Here is an 18,391-nt window from a genome sequence, read left to right as displayed (position 1 = left end):
CGTAATTTACAATTTTAGAGAAGACTGTTGACAAAATTATATCGTCTCATTCAATTAATACAGGACATAATCATGACTGGAAGACAGACACAAAATAGACATCTTTGTATTTTATTAATTACGTCATATTCTAATTTCAAAAGTCCGAACTATGTCGCGCAACAAAACTACAAATGGCAGACCTTTGATTAAAGAGTATTTCAAGCCAAAGGAGTTAATGTGTCGGTTTTCTTTGTCGCAAAGACGAAAGTACGAAAACACGTACCACTAAATTCAAGGCTACCATTGGCTTATTGGACGAAGGGGTGATTCAGACCTCTTTGTTTCGAGCAACTTTTTGCATTCTGAGCAATTTCTAGACCGAAGTTTTCTGAAGATTATTTGAGTGTTAATTGAAGGCCATATGAACGTTTCCGAACATTTTTCAAGCTTTTTTCCGAAATTCCGAGAAAGATCCGAAGATGTTTCAATTTCGGCTCATTCAGCATAAAAATATTACAAACTCGTCAGCAAGCATGACGTCATCGATATCTTCACAATTTTTCTCAGTAAAAGAAATCTCGTAACAAGTTTTGGCCTTAAAAATGTTATTTTAATACTTCTGATGCAGTGAAATTACATAAAAATACTTAGAAATCTTTCTTTCAAAAGGAAATAAACATGTATTTGGAGAAATTTTCTTAACAAAAAAGCAACGTTTAGGATATTTTGGAGCAACTTTCGAGCAACTTCTGGACAGCCCTAACATATTTGCAAATTACACCAGTTAGCGATTTGGACCACAGACACTACAAATTTAGTCTTCTGTCCTTCTCGCTCAAGGTGAAAGATAGGAATTTGTTTCTATTTTTAAACATGAAAACTAACCGCAAAAGAAACCCGCTGCACTGAATCTGATTATAAAAGGAGGGAATTGGAATAAAATTAACATCTTGTAACAATTTTAAATTTTCAACGACGACATTGCTTAAACAGCAAAGAAGAAAAACATTTTTTCTCCACAACTAGACCAAATAGTCGAATGAAAAAGAAATTTCTTTCTGCATTCTGACATCGTCATCAGTGCGATTCAATGTGTCTATTCGTTTGTTGATGTTAACGTTGCATCGTGGCTTTAAAAGCAAAACAATCCTAATTCGTATCTCGTTTTACACCCGCACTTGCTCGGTAAACTTTCGCATGCATGGAATGAAAATGACTCAGTGATTTAATATAAAAGCATAACTCTAATTTTCTGCGATTATATTTAAGATAAACAGCAGGATTTCAAGCGAACTAGACCTTGTGGTTTAGGGTTGTTTATATTGTATCTTTTTAACAGAATAAATGTTTCGTTAGCAATCTTTTTCTCGGTTTGTTTTCTTTCTCTGTTATTTACAGACCATAAGTTATTGAGATAAATTGATTTTTAAAGATTTTTAAAACGTTCTGGTTTTTGACAACTAAAACGCTTACCAGATTTTAAAGGACAAGGCAATTTTATTACAATCGTATAAATTAAGTTGTTGATAGAGATAAGCTTTCTAGAAGTTTTGGGGTTGATGCCGATTTTTAGGAAGATAAAATAAACATGCAAAGATTTGAACTCTCTTGGCAAGTTAGATTTGCTTGTGTCGCGCAGACATGTTATCAGTATGAAGTCTTGTATAACACATGTGCTACATTTTTCATGCGAAGCTGACATGTGATTAAACATTCATTACATTAAATAAGAACATGGGTCATGTGTGGACTTGCAAAGTGTAAAAGCTTCTTATATTAAAGCTTTCTGACTCAAGTTGTCAGTAATGTACAGTAATCTTGTCGATGAAGTCATCAATTCAAAACTTACTACTTAATGGAAAATAACTCAAATGAAGCAAACTGCTATTAAATACAGTTTCGTACCCAATGTATTGTTGTAAGCGGGTTCCTTGGTTGGAGTCGTCGTCGCCAATAATTCCGTTGGTTGTTGACTGGCCGATGCTTTCGTCGCGTTAATGCCATCAAAGCGTTTGCTGTTGGCAACGAGCCCATCTCCAATGCCTTGCATACCAAGCCATATTATAGCAATGAGGATATGCGAGAAGTAGACGCCGTGAAAAACACGACGAACTTCTCCCAGTGTCATTTTTAAGTCGTGAATACAGCCCTCCACGTGCCTTTCAATACAAACTAATGGAAGGCAATTTAGGGATGTGTAGCCCGCCGGGGGAATCGGAAAAATTGCACCTGTTAATTTTGAGAAGGCGCGCTCGTAACGATGTGATTGTGTTTGACGGTACTAAAAAACACTTGTGATTGAAAACTCGCAATTAGTGATTAAAAGAAATTTTAAGCCAATGACACGAAATCTTATTTATTGATCTAGTTAATACTATTATTTATCATCTTTGAGGTGATTGACATGTGGATAACGCTCACCAAAAGACGACCAAGAACTGCGAGAGGCGAAATAAACAAAAATAACAAGTTAAAGAGAATTCAAGTTAAAACAAACCAAAACAAAATATAAATCGGTAGTTGATGCTTGTTGATTAGCTCCAATGATAATTAAAGTTCCAGTTTTAGTTCACTAATCGGCATAAATTTTATAGCGAATGATTTCAAATTTATTTATGTTTTTGCCAATGCGTGGAAGTTGGAAAAATCTGGAATGAAATGTATCTCTTATTATCAAAACGCGGCATGGAGTCCCAACACGGATGTTTACCACAAGATTATGTCGCTCAAGTTATGAGAATTTGTCCTAAAAGAAGCGCTAAGTATACGCTTTTTTATAACAATGGCGTTTTCAGTTTATCTTCGAACAAACCACAGTGTTTGATTAATTCGCCGGGACATGAATCTTGACATTATTTATGCCTGGCAATAAAGCTCGCAACAATACGTTTTAGAAGTCGTGAAAATTAAACTGAAACTTCAGCCGTTGAATTTCATTTCATTGCATAATGTGAAATGTCCCAATTCCTCGATAAAAATGTGTAACGTTCAAAGCCGTGCTGTTCAAGTGATGAAGTCTTGATGTAATACCGAATTCTACCTTTATCTTTCAAGATGAAGATTGCATTCAAAGACAATGTACGGTGATTTTGTACTTAAAGGCAATTGCACATATACAGCACCAATTGCGGCTTCTAGCGTGTAATCAACTGTATTGTTCGATAAACGAGTAAGATATTTTCCGGTTTCGGTTTGAACACGAGAAAAGCGTCTGAAAAAAAAAAACGCATTCGCGTGTTCATAATGTTTGTTCGATAAAAACAAAAAAATATTTTTCCGATTCCCCGACGCGAGGCCCGTATTCACGGCGTCTACAATTACACCAGAGATAGGAAAGCGACGATTATCAACAAAAGTTCGATGGAAAGAAAAACAATGAATACCTGCATACAACACCAGCGTTATGATACATGCGAGGGACAGGAAGCCCGCCATTTTCTTTCTGGAGGCGTTCTCTTTTAAGGGCTCAGTCACCTGTTTAGTAGAGATACATTAATATTTAACTATAAGTGTGGTACGATATTCACAAAATTCACAATGCCTCCTAGTTTGGTTAATTTGAATACAGACCATGATGTGAAACCAGTCGGGTGCGCTAAGCAGCGACGAAAACCGGATGGTTTTGTAAGCGATTTGCTGCAATGCTGCTCGGAGGCAAAAATATCATAAAGCTCATTTTCACTGTTTTGCACTTTCTTTAAGCGAAGAACTTTCTGTCGTTACCAACGGACAAGTGTCTACGCCATTGAAAAGAATTATTCTAAGAAATGTACAAACTCGTTATTACTTTAAGTCCTTTATTGTTACCTCGCGGTCTCAAGGGAGGGATAAAAGTTAAGATGACGGATTTTTATTTTTTGTCTGGTCAATACACGATGCACGCTTTTTTAAGTGGAAATCTGTTATCACATAATCCCCTCCTGAAATTTTTAAGTAATAAATCATGAACCTAGCTATAAATTAAAAAGCATGTGACATCGACAGAGTTGAACATAATAACTTTGAAAGAGCGCAAGATACCACCCATTATTTTAGTCTTTGTTTTGATGTTTAATAAGAACCTTTAGATTGATTTTTTACATATCTCTCACTGGTGGTTTGAGCGAATAAAAACCAAACAAAGAAAAACTTGTCAAAATTAGAAATTGCACGGTGGGTATAAAACGCTCGGTTGTAAAAACATACAAAATGGACATGAACAGGAATTAAGACGAGGTTTTTACTCGACATGTCTGGCTGTATGTCAATTAGACTTTTTAATGGCCCGGCATAGAAATTTAAACAAGGTTAATATTTTGGCGGATCTGTCCGATAAAAAATGCTGAGAACCAATAATTTTTAGGTAGAAAATTGTTTCGTGCAAAAATGTTTTGTTTTCACAAGGGAATCGCACATATGTGCTACATTTAAATAGAAACACAAACTTTGAAGTTAAAAATAATGACAAATCAAAATTAAAAGTGAGAATTAAGATTGGTCCTAGCTTGGATTGGCGTAAATGTTGGAGTTTTGATCGACAAATTGAATGGCATTGTAATCAGTTTTTCCTTGTGTTGTAAGGTTGCTTACTAATTTTTGATCATAGTTTTATATATATTTGTGGTTCTAAGCTTTATAGAGAGCATGCTAATAAACTATATTCAATTAATCTTTTTCCTTTTGCGTAAAATCTATTTGCGTCTGATCAGATGCCGTCCGCTGGAGTATCTAATTAGGCTTGTTTCGCCCGCAGAATATTTCTGCACTTTGAATGTAATCAAAATGTATTTTATTAGTGTAATAGTAATTGGCAGTTTTTATTCTACTAATAAATTTGAGCAAGAAATTTTTATATTTTACATCTCATTATAAATTAGGCCAAAAACGGGTCATACGTCTAGAAGAACTGTCTGAATTTGTACATGTCGAACAACGCACGTAGAAAGGAACTAAGAACCAAGCGCGTCTTATAGTTCCTCCCGTCTAATCCTTATTCATGAACATTGAATTTAAATTTTAAATTCACATTTGTATTCTCAGACTAATATTCTGATGTTCATTTAAATTTTTGTCATGTGCGCTGAGCGCGCGCGCAATCTCGCGCTCTGTTTATTTTTAAACGACGCGCACGCAAGACATTTAACGTACGATCAAGCGTTCCTTTTAAGACATCACATTTACACTGATGAAGGGGTTTCCCCGAAACGTCTGTTTTTTAAAAAAACTATTTTGCACTCCAAGAACACTTATTGAACACTTATTGTAACAATTGAGTGCTACGCAGCAAAACTCTTTTTATGTGACATTTAATCCTTATTCAGACTTGTCGCGGGGTGGGCTTTTGAGGCCCGTTCCAACTTTTAAGAAACTATAATAATGACAAAACTTGGCAACTTTTCCTAAAAATTTATTGGCAACATTTCAACGCCTTGGCCAGGTGACCACCAACTTGGATGTTTCCACAGCAACCGGTTTTTGACAGCTATGTTTTACAAAGTTCGTATTTTGTGGGTTTTAATCAGTACGGTTTTGTGATGGCATTTGGTTTTTACGCTGAATTTAGCAACTGTTTATCACATAAGATGTAATTGTAAGTTTATTTAGAACTTATTTGAGTTAAATATTTAATTTTAAAATGCTTTAATCCAAAGACAAAATTTGTTAAGGGTTGGAGACCCTATAGATCCTTGGAGACCCCCACTAACTGCGCCTGGGTCTCCCAGGATGCATGCAGTTGTTATGGAGATATATAGACTAAATACTACTTCAGCTAATAAAATCAAACAAATAAAGTCATAAGTGACGTCATAGTACGTCATAATGACACCAAGCAACTATAGTTATTGGATTACCGTCTACATCATCCTGTTAATGTGATTACATACGACATGGCCATAAGACAAACGGCTTCAAAGTTACAAGAGGAGGGGGGCGTCTGGGAAGCTTCTCCCCCCCCCCCGGCTCAAGAAGGTTCAAAAAGCCCGGTCTGAATAGGCGTTATATACTCGACGCGTAAAACAGTAGACGAATAAATTACCTGGACACCTGGGGGGAATAAGGCCAAAACGTCGGTGCCACTCTTGCTCCTCCGATACAGGTGTTATGTCCTCTCCAACGGTATTACTAGGGAAAGTGAAAACTGCCTTTGTAATTATCCTTTTGAGACCTGCAAAACTGAAGTGGTAAGGTTTGTTACTCTACGAATATTCTGCCTGGTAAAAATGTCTTCTGTAGTAGCCGTTACCGTGTAAACTATCTACTTTCGTTTAATTTTTTTCACATACAACGGTTCCAAATGATGCAATTAACCAATCAAACATTGCCCGAGGTAGAAGTTGTAATTGGTGCCACGGGCGGGAAACTAAAGTTCAGAGATCTTGGGTAGAACAGTGATTGGCTGGAATATAATTAAAGCCGGAACATTTTTTTTTCTATCAGCAAACGAAACTGTCCGAAGCAAACACAAATTAATTTTCAAAATACTCTAGTTATTATATAGTGACAAGTTGTTTTACTTTCGTAAGATCAATTATCATACAAGAAAGCTCCTCGTGTATCCTAGAGACTATCAACTGCCTTATTATTGAGTAAGATTTTGTAATTTAGCAAAGTCTTTTCAATTGCTAACTGATAAAAAGTTTAATACAATCTGATAATATGGTGGAAGAAATTCAAAAACACTGGGATTGGTTTTTGCCGATATTTTGGCTTAATTACAAAAACCTTCCTCAGGGCATGAGTGCAACTCTGAAATGATTTTTTTTTTAAATTTCGTTTAATGTCTTTCTGGAATTTGATAATATGGTAGACGAAATTTAAAAACACTGAAAGTTTTTTTTTTGCGATATTTCAGTTTTATTACAAAAACCTTCCTCAGGGCACGAGGGCAACTCTCAAATTATTATTTTTTTTAATTTCGTTTAATGTCTTTCGTAGATGTCCTGTCCGTAGATGTTTTTTTGAATATGATAATATGGTAGTGCGTGAATGGTTTATTTCAGCATGGTTCTGTTCAAATTTACAACCGAAGAACCCCACCGTTACATTTTTGAAGAGACTTCACTTTTAATAGGTAATCTCTGTAGGTGGCACAACATCATCTTCAATTTGAATTTTATAGTTGAAAGCTAAGATTTTTCTTGGGGCGGTAGCAAAAGTAAATATTCAGTATTAGTTTTATTATAATTATAATAATAGAAGCTGCAAAAACATCAAAACATGCCTAGATATAGATTGATCACGGCATAAATTTATACACATTCAAAGCCATAAGTTAGGTCTTTTGTTTTAACAGTTTCTCAGAGTTAATGACTATACATCCGTTCCATCCAGGCGTATTCCTCTCAAATTTCTATTTTTATATAGAATTGGCTTTGATCGGACCATCTCGCCATTTTATGGCTCTTTGAACAAATAAAAACACTTACGACAGGATAGGAGCACAAACTAGGTCAGTCGGATCCTATAGTTTCCAGAATTGTAACTTTTTTAAGCCAGGTGCTTGGTAAACCTTACTCTCATTCTTGTTTTTCTTATCTATACGTAGTGTCTTTTAGCGAAAATTTAAGCATTCGATTTTCACTGAAAATAAAGTTTGTTTTAATTTTTTTAACCACTCTTTAGTTTTGCTAAAATGCAAATTTATTTATTAAAGTAATCTTCCAAAAATGTTTATTTCCCTTTCCTTGTATTTCCTTTAGATAGATGCGTGATATGTTGAAGTGTTAAATTTTAATAACCACTTTCTTCCATGTATTCTTTATAGCAAATATATATCGTTTATCAAGCATGCTAAAATAACTACTCGCTCGCTTCAATGATAATTAAATCTATGGATTGAAATTTGAAGCATACTCACCGACTGCCAAAGGATCAAATAATTAAACTTTCCCGTTGAAAATCTTGAAGTCTGTCCAAGGGATTGTATCTGATAAGCACAAAGAAGTAGTCGTTTGAAAGTTAAACACATCCAATAAATGGCAATTTTTAGGGCCAAGCCTTGAATCATACCAAAGTTTTGATCTATACAACTCATGAAGGATTATTTATGCATTTTCTCGTGCTGACGTAACATTGTCAGCAGTGAACTTTTCTCTTCTTGTCAAAGTCGTCTAGAAATGTCCCCCAAACCGCTAGGCCTATTCAAGTTTGTTTTCCGCAAATGAAAAGTTGCTCTATTTAATAGTTGTTTAATTTTCTTTTTGACACGCGCCCAGCGGTTGGCGCCTGATGCCTTGCGGTTGCTGGTTAATTTCGCGCCAAAAGCCAATCGCCTGGTGAATTAAAGAAATTGTTTTGTCGTTTGAATCCCATCTCATTAATTATAACACGAGAAGTCTTTCCTAAAAGTATGTCGTCTTTCGTCGTTTTTAAAAATATTTCAAGCTAAAGAAGTGGAGTAAAAATAACTAAGCTTCAACGTTAATTTCATTTTGCTTAAAATTCCTGATATATCACGAAAACGTGGTACATGTCTTTAAGCCTTAGGGCATCCCACATAATTGTAAAACTTTTAAATTGTTTACAATTGTGGACCAGAATTAACACTTGTTTAAACTATCGTATGTCACTTCGGTTATCTCACAATTGCCTTGAAATGGCAGTACCGTACCCTTCCCAATCGAAAAATTTGCTTGACTTGGTAATAACTCGAAAAATCAATGTGTTGTGAATCTCAATTATTTACCAAGGTATAATTTAGCTGTTGATGTGACGTTTCTAATGGAAAACATTTCTGCATAAAATTGTACGTGAGCCATTAAGAATAATGAATTTTCGGCAAAAACAAATGTTAATAAACCACACTGTGCTGTTATCACATGAAACGCGCTCGGTGAATTTTCGCGACTATCTCAAGCTGGAGTTTGAAATTTTCGACACATTTGCATTTTTTGTTTCCTTGGTTACACTTTCGATTCATCTTGAATTGCGTGCCATCCTTTTGAAAAGATTTAAGACTGGGTAAGATCAGTGGTGTTATTTTCGCTGGCAATGTGTGTCTGCAGTGTGTCTGCCAAAGACCATGGTTGTTTTTCCTTTCTACAAGTCATCCACAACTGCAACCAATGCTTGTGTTCGTAAACTATAATCAATGCAAAGATCTATTCTATTCAACTAGAGTCCCTCTCGGCTCGCAAAATGAGTCCACACGAAATTTTATCCCATGCAACTAGTCCCAAGTCGTCCTTACTTTTCATTGGCTATCGATATAATCATGTTGCCATATCGCTCAACGTAGGCGTGCAACGTTTATGAAACGCTACAAGCGAAAATGTTCGAATTCATTGCCATGAATTTATTTAATCTTTGCCTATGAAGATTTTGATGAATTTTTGTGAAGATTTTCTTGAAGCTTGGTCGAACGGCTGACAGGTACTATCAGGTATAAAAGTGCGAGAAATTTTCGGTAGCATTTGGTGACCTTTGACGTGACATGTACACAACTCGGACAGTTTTCTACACTTGAATGACAGCCAATTTTAAATGACAACCAATAGAACAATTGAAAAATTCTCGCACTTTCAGTTTTGTTATTGGTAAAGTGTACTTATGTCTCTTTTCTATACTCAAATTCGTTTTGTGCCTGGCGTTCTGCGCCTGAATGGAAAAATTAGAAAACATTTAACAACCTTTCAAAAAACGGGCTAGTTTGAAGAAAACAGCGTGCATGAGTTTTACACTGAAGAACTCCCGTCAAGCTATTCTTTCGCTTTAATAGAACCGAAAGGAGAGAAATGAAAGTGCGCTGTAATTAGGGATTTTTGTTGTGACTGAATATGAAGTTTATTTTCGTTATACAAAAGTATGGCAATTATACTTCACGTACACCTGCTTAAATATTGGTTTAGGAAATTTTAATTATAAAAGTCAAATATAAAGTGAATGTACTCTGGATAAGATTCCAAAATCCTTTAGTTATGAGGACCAGAAAAAACTCTTCTAGGTGAGTTCTTCAATCCCCCAGACTGTGTGTGTATCAAAAGTCCTATCTCTCATTATGAACGACCATGAACCATGAGACGACTCATCCATGAATCAGTGATCATTTTCTTATTTCTCTTTACTGTGACTTAGCGCTATAATTAGTACGGTCATGTAAATTAAGGATTGACCAAGCTCATGAAAAATATGAAACGCCAACTTCTTCGAAGAGCGCGTATATAAAGCAGGGAGCAAGAATTAATGAAGCATTCTGGGTCAGTGGATTCCTTTTTCTATATTGTAGATTCTGCCAATTTTCTTCATGTAAAACATTTAAGTGTTTTTATTTTTTTTTTCATGTAACTATATCAATCTAATACTTAACCTAAAACGATGAAATGGCGCTTCACTTTTCTTTGCGAAGAATGTGCCTTTTGCACAGTGATTACTTGTTAATGGGCATGTGGGTATAGACTGTCAGTTATATAACATCAAGTGCCTTCAAATCCCGAAGAATCGAGAGGCGACAGACGAATAATGATGAACGAAAAGTTTGACGAAAAGTTTGGCCGATAACCAAAATTAATGCTACTAGTTAAGATCCCATTTTCTTTTCCACTGCTACGGAAAAATAAGCAGAAATAATACTCAGGAAGACTAAATCCGGCATGAAGATTCTCACACCTTTCAGTTTTTTAATTTAAACGATAGGGGCGTGGATTAGCAATAAATTTGAATTTTCGCCTTTTTACTTACCAAAATATATAACGGAACATGCTAAAAAATGTTTTCATTAAAATCTAATCTAATCAAAATAGACGAAAAAGCTTCACGTTGCGAGAAAATGCGCTGTTTAAATAGTAATTGCTTGCTTATGGGCATGTAGCTTTAATAAGTAATTAACATGACGTCAGTACGCGAAAAATGATGATAATGGTAATTCACGAATCGGTTTGAAAATAAGATCAGGGACGCCGGAGCCGGGGGGGCTGGGGGGGCTTTAGCCCCCCCAGAATTTCAGAAAAAATGAAGACTTATTAAGAGAAGGGTCTTTTAAGCCCCCCCACTTCAAGTCACTAGTCAGGATGCTGCTAAATACCCAGTTGATTTATTTTTTTCCTTACGAAGATCAAGGTAGGTCGTATATGTGGTAAGACTTCACCAATATTTATTGTTGTTGACAACGTTTATGATGAAATTCTTCTACTTTAATTTCTTGGTGAATGTAAAGCATGTTAGGAGCCGAAAGTATCCACGGCGATGAAAACCGAGAGTGGTTGCCGGTTATCTTGCCTATGCGTACCAACTTTGCACCCTTCACCTTACCCAATTTAGGCGAACGATGTTTTCCTCTTCGAGTCATATAGTTGTCGATGTTCATGTGGGTTTGTACAAGATATTTTAATAATGTTATTGCTGTCCTTCATTTTTCTTGAGGGAGAATTTGGTAAAACTGAGACGCCGAATGTTATTGGAATTGAATTGTTTTGAGAATGATCTGTTACAGCCCGAGAGTAACGTGATAATACAGTAGCCACTTTTCTGGCGCAAAAATTGTCCAACGCTTTCTCCGGATTACGTTCTTTTTTATTTATTTTCCTATTCTTAGTTTGCACTATTCTACTTCTTAAGGTCAGCACTAACGTAATAGCTGTCTATGATTTATGTTGTAAATTATCAGGTCATTGAGTCGTAGGATAATAGAATACCCAGAAGAGCTTCTGATTGGTTGATTCCGAATTCAGGTATGTAAAGACATCATGACTAGCTGGAAAATTATAATGTAATCAAAAACGAGTTCCGTTATCTTAATTTTATTGGAAACAATTGAATGGCACAAGGCGAAAAGTGATTTACTGTAAGTTACAACTTCAACTTTTCTTCGATCAAGAGACATTTTTTTATGGAAATTGTAAACCCTGTCTGAGTTCTTGTGTAAGCAGAAGCTGCTCTTTACTTAGCAAGAAAATTAAAAAATGATTCTTCACATTTAATGACAAGCAAATGTGTTTTCTTATGGGCATGTGGGTCTAATTTTTTAGTGCTTTCATATTTCGAAGAATTGAAAGGCGACAACACAAAAATGAGGCGAATAATCACAAATCGGCCCTGTTAAAAATAAATTTATAAGGACTCATCAGCCAAAAAAGGATCAAATGAAAACTTAAGTAGTGACGAATCCGTTTTGCCGAAAGAAATAATTCAGGCTTCTTCATTTGTTTATCTCATTTTCGTTAACATTGCTGTGAGTTTTTTAAGAATTAATTAATTAATTTTCACGGGGAGGTAGTGGGAGACATGTTAAATACGTGGGAAACTCTTATTCACATATACACCCTCACCGCCGCCCCCGTTCAAAATAAACAGAAAAAATCAAAGAAATATTCATACCATTAAATAGCTTGTCATTCACGGCAGTTTTCTTAGATTTGCGAATCCCTTCGAAGAAAAACAGTGTTATGACCACTTCAAGTCAAAAATGTAACAATTTATGTGGTAACCCTATTTTTGAAGAAGTCGCTAAAACTTCCTTGTTAAATGCGTGTATGTGTACAATATATGAATACGAGTAATTACTACCAAGACGCTTATTATAGCTTCTCTGTTGTGTGATATGAAAAACACTAAGATTACTTTTTAAAAATGTTGCAACGATTATTCACTGTTATGAAGAAACGTTCTGGTTTGTACCAAAATGTGATAAAAAGAGTTTTTTGTCTGTTGAAGTTTTTTCTTCGTGATGTCACGATCTCTCTGCCAGCAACCGAATTCTCCGTAGCGACCGGCCGGGTGTTAAAATTTTGTTATTCAAAATATCCAATTTATTAAAAGTTTTAAAAAGAACGTTTGCCCCTTATAAAGATAAGCAAATTTCACATTACCTTTGTTTATAACTCAACGGTTTGCTTGTTATTTCATCCTACTTTTGAGTGGTACAGACGTGAACGAGTTGTTCAAAGTTCCGGCATTTTGTATGCGTTTATTTTTGTAATCTTTGGGCGAAAGCTTTCATCTAAACCCGCTAGGGAGTCAATCTAAGTCATATTTGAAAGGACTCTTTTATCGTTTGGTTTTGTTCCGTTTTTTATTAATATCTTGCTGCCAATAAAAAGGTTATATTTATAATAGAAGACTTTAAGTTCTTTCTCGTACTAAGCTCTACTTAATTAATTTTTTGGGTTTGTCGAGCTAAAACTAGTCCAAGGAAAACAATTAGTGCTAATTTCAGTGCAAGCTAAAGGCGGTTTCTTGCGTTTTTCTCCTACGAATTTTAATAAAACGAAATGGTGGATTATGTTATTACATTGATGTCATATATTACTCTGGCGGAGGTTAAGTTGAATATTAATTGATGATGTGTTTACTTAAGTTTCTTAATAACTATTGTCGACAATGCCTTCAAATTCTACGGTTGCCTGGTTCCTATTCTATTATTTCAAACCACGCTATAGAAATCTGTACGATTTTCAGATATATTAAACTTCGTTTGATATATTTCTTTTTCCAAAATTTAGATGTTTACATTTATCCTTTTCACCATTTAGTAATTATTACGTTTTGTTTACAGGCACATCGTAATAATAATATGATGTTTAAACAAGGCAATATCCCAGGGGGTTTCCTCGTTATCGACTTTTATTATTAAACACTTCCATGTAGACGCACCTCTGCATTGTTTGCCAAGAGAGTTAATAAGTTTTGCATATAAACTGCCAAGCATATAAACTACATGCAAACTTGTAAGCGGCCCGCTGTAACGACAATTCTACGTTATGTTTGCAGTGAAACCTCAACGAGTTTGGTCAAACGTGTTTTGCAAGACTAGATATTTGGTGAAAATGTCAGAGTGAAGCGATTTAGGACGACTGGATATTTCTCAAGTAAGTCACTAGTTATCAAACTTATTTCATATTCTTTAAGTGTACACTGTGGTACAGTAACACGTTAAGTACATTTCACTATACCGCAGTTTCCAGTAAACAAACTGCTAATATAACCAAGCCCGAAAAATGTAAGTACGAGGAGGACTTAAGGTGCAAATTGGAAGACATACTTAAACTCTTAACCGTCTGAGCGGCCGTGAGTAACCAAACTGTTTGTTAAATAGACCATGATGTTTAATAACCAGTTACAGTAAGAAGTGGAGACTCACAGCAAAGGTTTTGACTGACAAAATAATTTTTGAGTAAGGAAGCGATGGTTTCCGTGGTAAGATCATGGATTTTAAGAAACTCGGCACAATTAAACAATGTTCTCTCACCCATATCACGAAAATACAAAAAATAAATGATGTCATTTAGTGGAGTCTAAAGAAATAAAAAGTTTAAAAAACTTTAAGAAACTATAGCTGAATAATTCTCTTGCGTATAGATTTCACCCTTTACCTTCCTTGAATTTTACCTTAACCTGTTATTAAGACTTTTATCTGTTTACGAATTTTGAATTTTATAAATTCAATCTGTTCATGACAGACCAGCTCGTGTCAATGAGAATATATACCGCAATATTTATGGGGTCAATCTTTTCCTATGTAGACTAAATGGCGATCAAGTAAAAAAAACTAAGGCGAATAAGTACGAGCGCACGAGCGTATGAGCGCACGAACATGGCGATGTCTGTATATTCTACGTTGTCTCGTCAATGGATGAAAATTTAAATAATGCCTCCCACGACTCATACTTAATCACATTTGTCTGAAATCTAATATCGTTCTTAGACCAGTAACTTTAAGTTGGATGTTTCTAAAACTTACCGTTAATTGACTAAATCTTCATTTACGGCACTGAAATATCACCATTAATTGTTTGCTCGAATATTTCTGTATAAAAAACTAGTGATTTTTAATGTTTGCGCGTTAAATCAGCTTGTTCAGTATGTCATTGAATTGATACGTTAGTACATTTACAGAACCCATTTCCTACCTGTAGCTAGGTGAGAGTCAGGCGAAGCGAAAGTAGTTTAGAAACGAGACCTTCACAAGTCACGTTAGTTGTATTAAAATGAAGCCACGTACTAAAAATATTGAACCCTAACAACTTTTCATCATTCATTCCAAAACTAAAACAGGGAGTTGTCTTTACCTGAATATTAATGACATAGGTTCCCTGTATTATCATGTAAGAATATGTATAATTAAAATCAGTGTATTCAATTAACGAAAGTTACCAAAACATAGGTTTCAAGACAATTCAATTTAGAATGAGGCGAACAGACTCAAAAAAGCCAAGGTCACCTGCTGGCAGAGAAAGGAAAGGATAAGAAAGTATTGAAAATAATATGCTTTCTTCTACCAATCATTTGAATCCTAAGTCTCCTCTGGGAGGATAGGGCCACTAAACCTTAATATATTGACAAAGAACCAAGTTGCTAGTTGAAAAACTCCAACTTTCGTCTGAACTTTGATGTGGTGTAGGTTGATTTGATACACCCGAAACGTCTAGACTCTTATGTTTATATTTTGGCATTCTTTTTGATTCAATTCATAATTTTTTCGTCCGAATGAAAGCGTTCGCAATGCAATGATTTTTAATCTTAAAAATGTTAGCCTGATTTAAAGTTTTTGACAAGACTAATAAAAGTAATTGTATTTTTGATCGAAGGAATCGAATAACTTATTTAGTCAATATGTTGTGAAAGATGGCTAAAAATAGACACGATGACATCACTGAAACTGATTCAGTTCCATGTTATAGCAGTCCGTGCTGCAATTCAGCTTTCATTATAGGTCATTCCTTGAAAACATGTAATACTACTTATAAGGTAGTTCCATGTAAATTTTTAAAGGAAATGGATGAATTTTATAATGCAGTCTTTTTTTTAAAGGATAATAAATGTCCACAGTATAACAAAGGGAACCAAAGGGAACTATGTTTGTTAGCAGAAAATATATGCATGAACATTTTCAACCAAACGATCTCTAGAAGTGATTGCAAACAGAGATTTGTCTTGCGCCCTTTATTTTATCATGGAAGAAAACTGTAATCTATAGAGAAATTAATTCGACTGACCACGCGAATTAGGAAAAACGTTATGCTGCATCACCTTGAACAACAAACATGCGTTTGTAACCGAGATAAAGCCTTAATTGAAACCACCTAACATGGGCCGTATTCTAGAAACTTCTAAGAACTTCAAGAAACTTCTTAATACCTTCTCTGAGCTACGAAGTACTGCATTCGTTTTAAAATTTGATGTTTATAAATTCGTTGCTTTCGAACTCTGAATTTTTTGTAGCTTTTACTTATCACAGATCACGTAAGATACTTTATAATATAGATAGGAGTCTACGCGCGCTCTGATTGGCTAAAAACCTATGTTTTATCAGAGTATAAAACATAGAAAAATCATGTTTTATTGTTTTTCGTCAGCTTTCCTCGAGTGCTTCGCGCGTCGTTGACTGTTCGTTGGCTATAACCACTCGTATCCAACAAGGGCGAATGGAATAATTGTTTTATTAAATTCCTTTTTAAGTATAAATCCACTGGACATTTCATTTTGATGTAAACGAAGTGAGGCGGGAAAAATTGTGACGCGGTGTCCACTGCTTGAGTTGAATGAAACTCGCAAGGAAAGCGAGCGAGAGAGTTTTCTTTCGAAGATTTTCTTCGACAATCTCCTCTTAAATCGTCTATTCATGCTGGAACTTGATTGTGACAACAATTAAGGTTTACAGGAATATCCGAAGCAATAGCTTTTCTGGAAATTATACGCCTTGTTCAAGTCGAACGAAGCAAGAAACGGATGTCATCGAGACTACTATATTATGCTGAGACGAAATTGCACTCGGTGCAGTCGGTGAAGTTTATCGAAGTTCAAAAAGACAAGATCAAGATTAAAAGGTAACAAACTTACCTGAAATGCTTAGCCTTATTTTACGTCGAATACTGAATGAAATTGTGTCAGTTTTCTGGTCTTCCCGTAAACTATTTTCTGCTTTTCATCTTTGTTTACTCGCTCTTGTTGTACATATTGTTGTTTATTATTCAACACATTGTAACACTGTCCAAATATGTCATATCGCTCAATATCTTCATCCGTGGTACAGATTCCTCGGTTTTGTCCCCTCCGCTCGCCGGTCGCACCGCGTTCCGGTCTCTTTTCATCTGCTTTCCTTCTCTATTTTCTCCCCTTCTTTTTACTTCTGCCTTTCTCGCATTTCTTTGGTCCACGGAATTTATACGAGATCAAGATGAAGTCGAACTAGCGTTCGCGTGCGGACACTCCTTATTTGTCCCGTCCCGGAGGACCGTTCAGCATCATAACCGACCCGATTTTCAACTAACAGCGCTTGATGCGTTGTCTGGCCCTCTGTGTTGTCCACACCCGAGAGTCGTGAGCTCTTGCGGTCAGCGTCACTCATCTCTCTCCTTCTCGTTTGTCCTCGCGGGGTCGCTGGGAGGCTGCGTGTGCGGCGCTCGTCGGCGTCCGGCGGGCTCCCTCACGGGTGGTTCGGGGGTGCAGTGTTGGGTCGCCGTTCCGGTGAGATCCCTGGGGCCCCGGGGTTCCCAGTGACTGATTGGTTCTGTTTCCCCTCGGTGATCTCTGGGTGTGGGTGACATCAGGCGGGCATCTCTCCTCCACAACCATTGCATCGGCGACCACAGTGACCGTTCTGAGAGAGTTGGCCCGCGTCGTGCGTCGGGGGTGCGCTCGTCGCGCTCCCTCAGGCGGGTTTGCGGGTCTTCTTCGGGCGCTGCAGCAGTCAGCATTTCCCGGATCATTTTGGCACCTTCAACATTACATATTTCTCTGTTTTGTCGAGTGCCGTGTACGTGGCTTGCATTCTCTGTCGCAGTTTTTTTTTTGGGTTCTTTGCGGTTCATTTCTTCTCCCTTTGTGCTGGCGCGTATTTTAAGTAACATGGTGGTTTCGTGACCGGTTTATTGTGTTTTTTATCATGTGTTGTTACTCTCGGTTCTCTGTTGGGCCTACGGCCTCGTCGGCTAGTTCAGGCGATATTCCGCGCGATTTCGAGGATAATTGTTAAATATATTTCACTCCGGGCATTTGAGAACACTCGAGAAATGTAGAAAACATTCGCCTGCGGCTCATGTTTTCTACATTTCCCTCGTGTTCTCAAATGCCCGTCGTGTTTTATGACAGTATAAAACATGGCTTAGGCTTCTTTATTTGTTAAATAAAATAAACACATTCTGAACAAATGTCAAAATCAAGCTTGATTATCATTTGACAATTCTTCTGAGTTCGAAGACAACAAACTGTCCTGATTTAACGCAAGATTGAGAATTAATTTTTTCGAGTGGGGCTTGAGTCGATAAACGTGATGTAGCGACTTGGAGACTGTTTTAATCTGTTTTAGTCACGTAAGAGACGTGCGAGTTAGCATCAATATTTTTCATAAATATACATTATGTCGTATTTTAATAAAGCATGGCAACTAGCAGAAAAAATTAAAATGACATCCCCTGGCTGCTTGACGAATGAGATGTCTAATGGTTGTTTTCAGTGACGTCATAAGCTATTGCACGCGAAGTAGATGCCATTCCAG

General features: G+C 36.3%; 2 protein-coding genes across 11 annotated transcripts in view; one reads left to right on the top strand and one right to left on the bottom strand.

The window, feature by feature from the left end:
• The window catches only part of LOC144644515 (neuronal acetylcholine receptor subunit alpha-10-like), a 44,506-nt gene that overhangs the window by 2,497 nt on the left and 23,618 nt on the right, over positions 1–18,391 (top strand). For both annotated transcript variants that reach the window (XM_078504025.1, XM_078504021.1), the window contains one exon: positions 13,666–13,763. The gene's annotated coding sequence lies outside the window, so the exon portion shown is untranslated. The remainder of the gene's footprint in view (positions 1–13,665; positions 13,764–18,391) is intronic.
• The window catches only part of LOC144644513 (neuronal acetylcholine receptor subunit alpha-2-like), a 36,392-nt gene that overhangs the window by 10,251 nt on the left and 7,750 nt on the right, over positions 1–18,391 (bottom strand). For 2 of the 9 annotated variants that reach the window (XM_078504014.1, XM_078504016.1), the window contains exons 2-5: positions 7,820–7,888; positions 5,999–6,135; positions 3,366–3,456; positions 1,888–2,025 (exon numbers count right to left, since the gene is read on the bottom strand). In XM_078504014.1, the coding sequence (XP_078360140.1) occupies positions 1,888–2,025; positions 3,366–3,417 (190 nt within the window). In that variant the 5' untranslated portion in view covers positions 3,418–3,456; positions 5,999–6,135; positions 7,820–7,888. The other 7 variants (XM_078504015.1, XM_078504018.1, XM_078504013.1 and 4 more) reach the window with 7 other exon arrangements.

This window comes from Oculina patagonica, chromosome 2, assembly GCF_052425735.1.
Source record: "Oculina patagonica isolate OP01 chromosome 2, crgOcupat, whole genome shotgun sequence".
NCBI classification, from domain to species: Eukaryota; Metazoa; Cnidaria; class Anthozoa; order Scleractinia; family Oculinidae; genus Oculina; species Oculina patagonica.
This window is presented reverse-complemented; position numbering and strand designations above follow the sequence as displayed.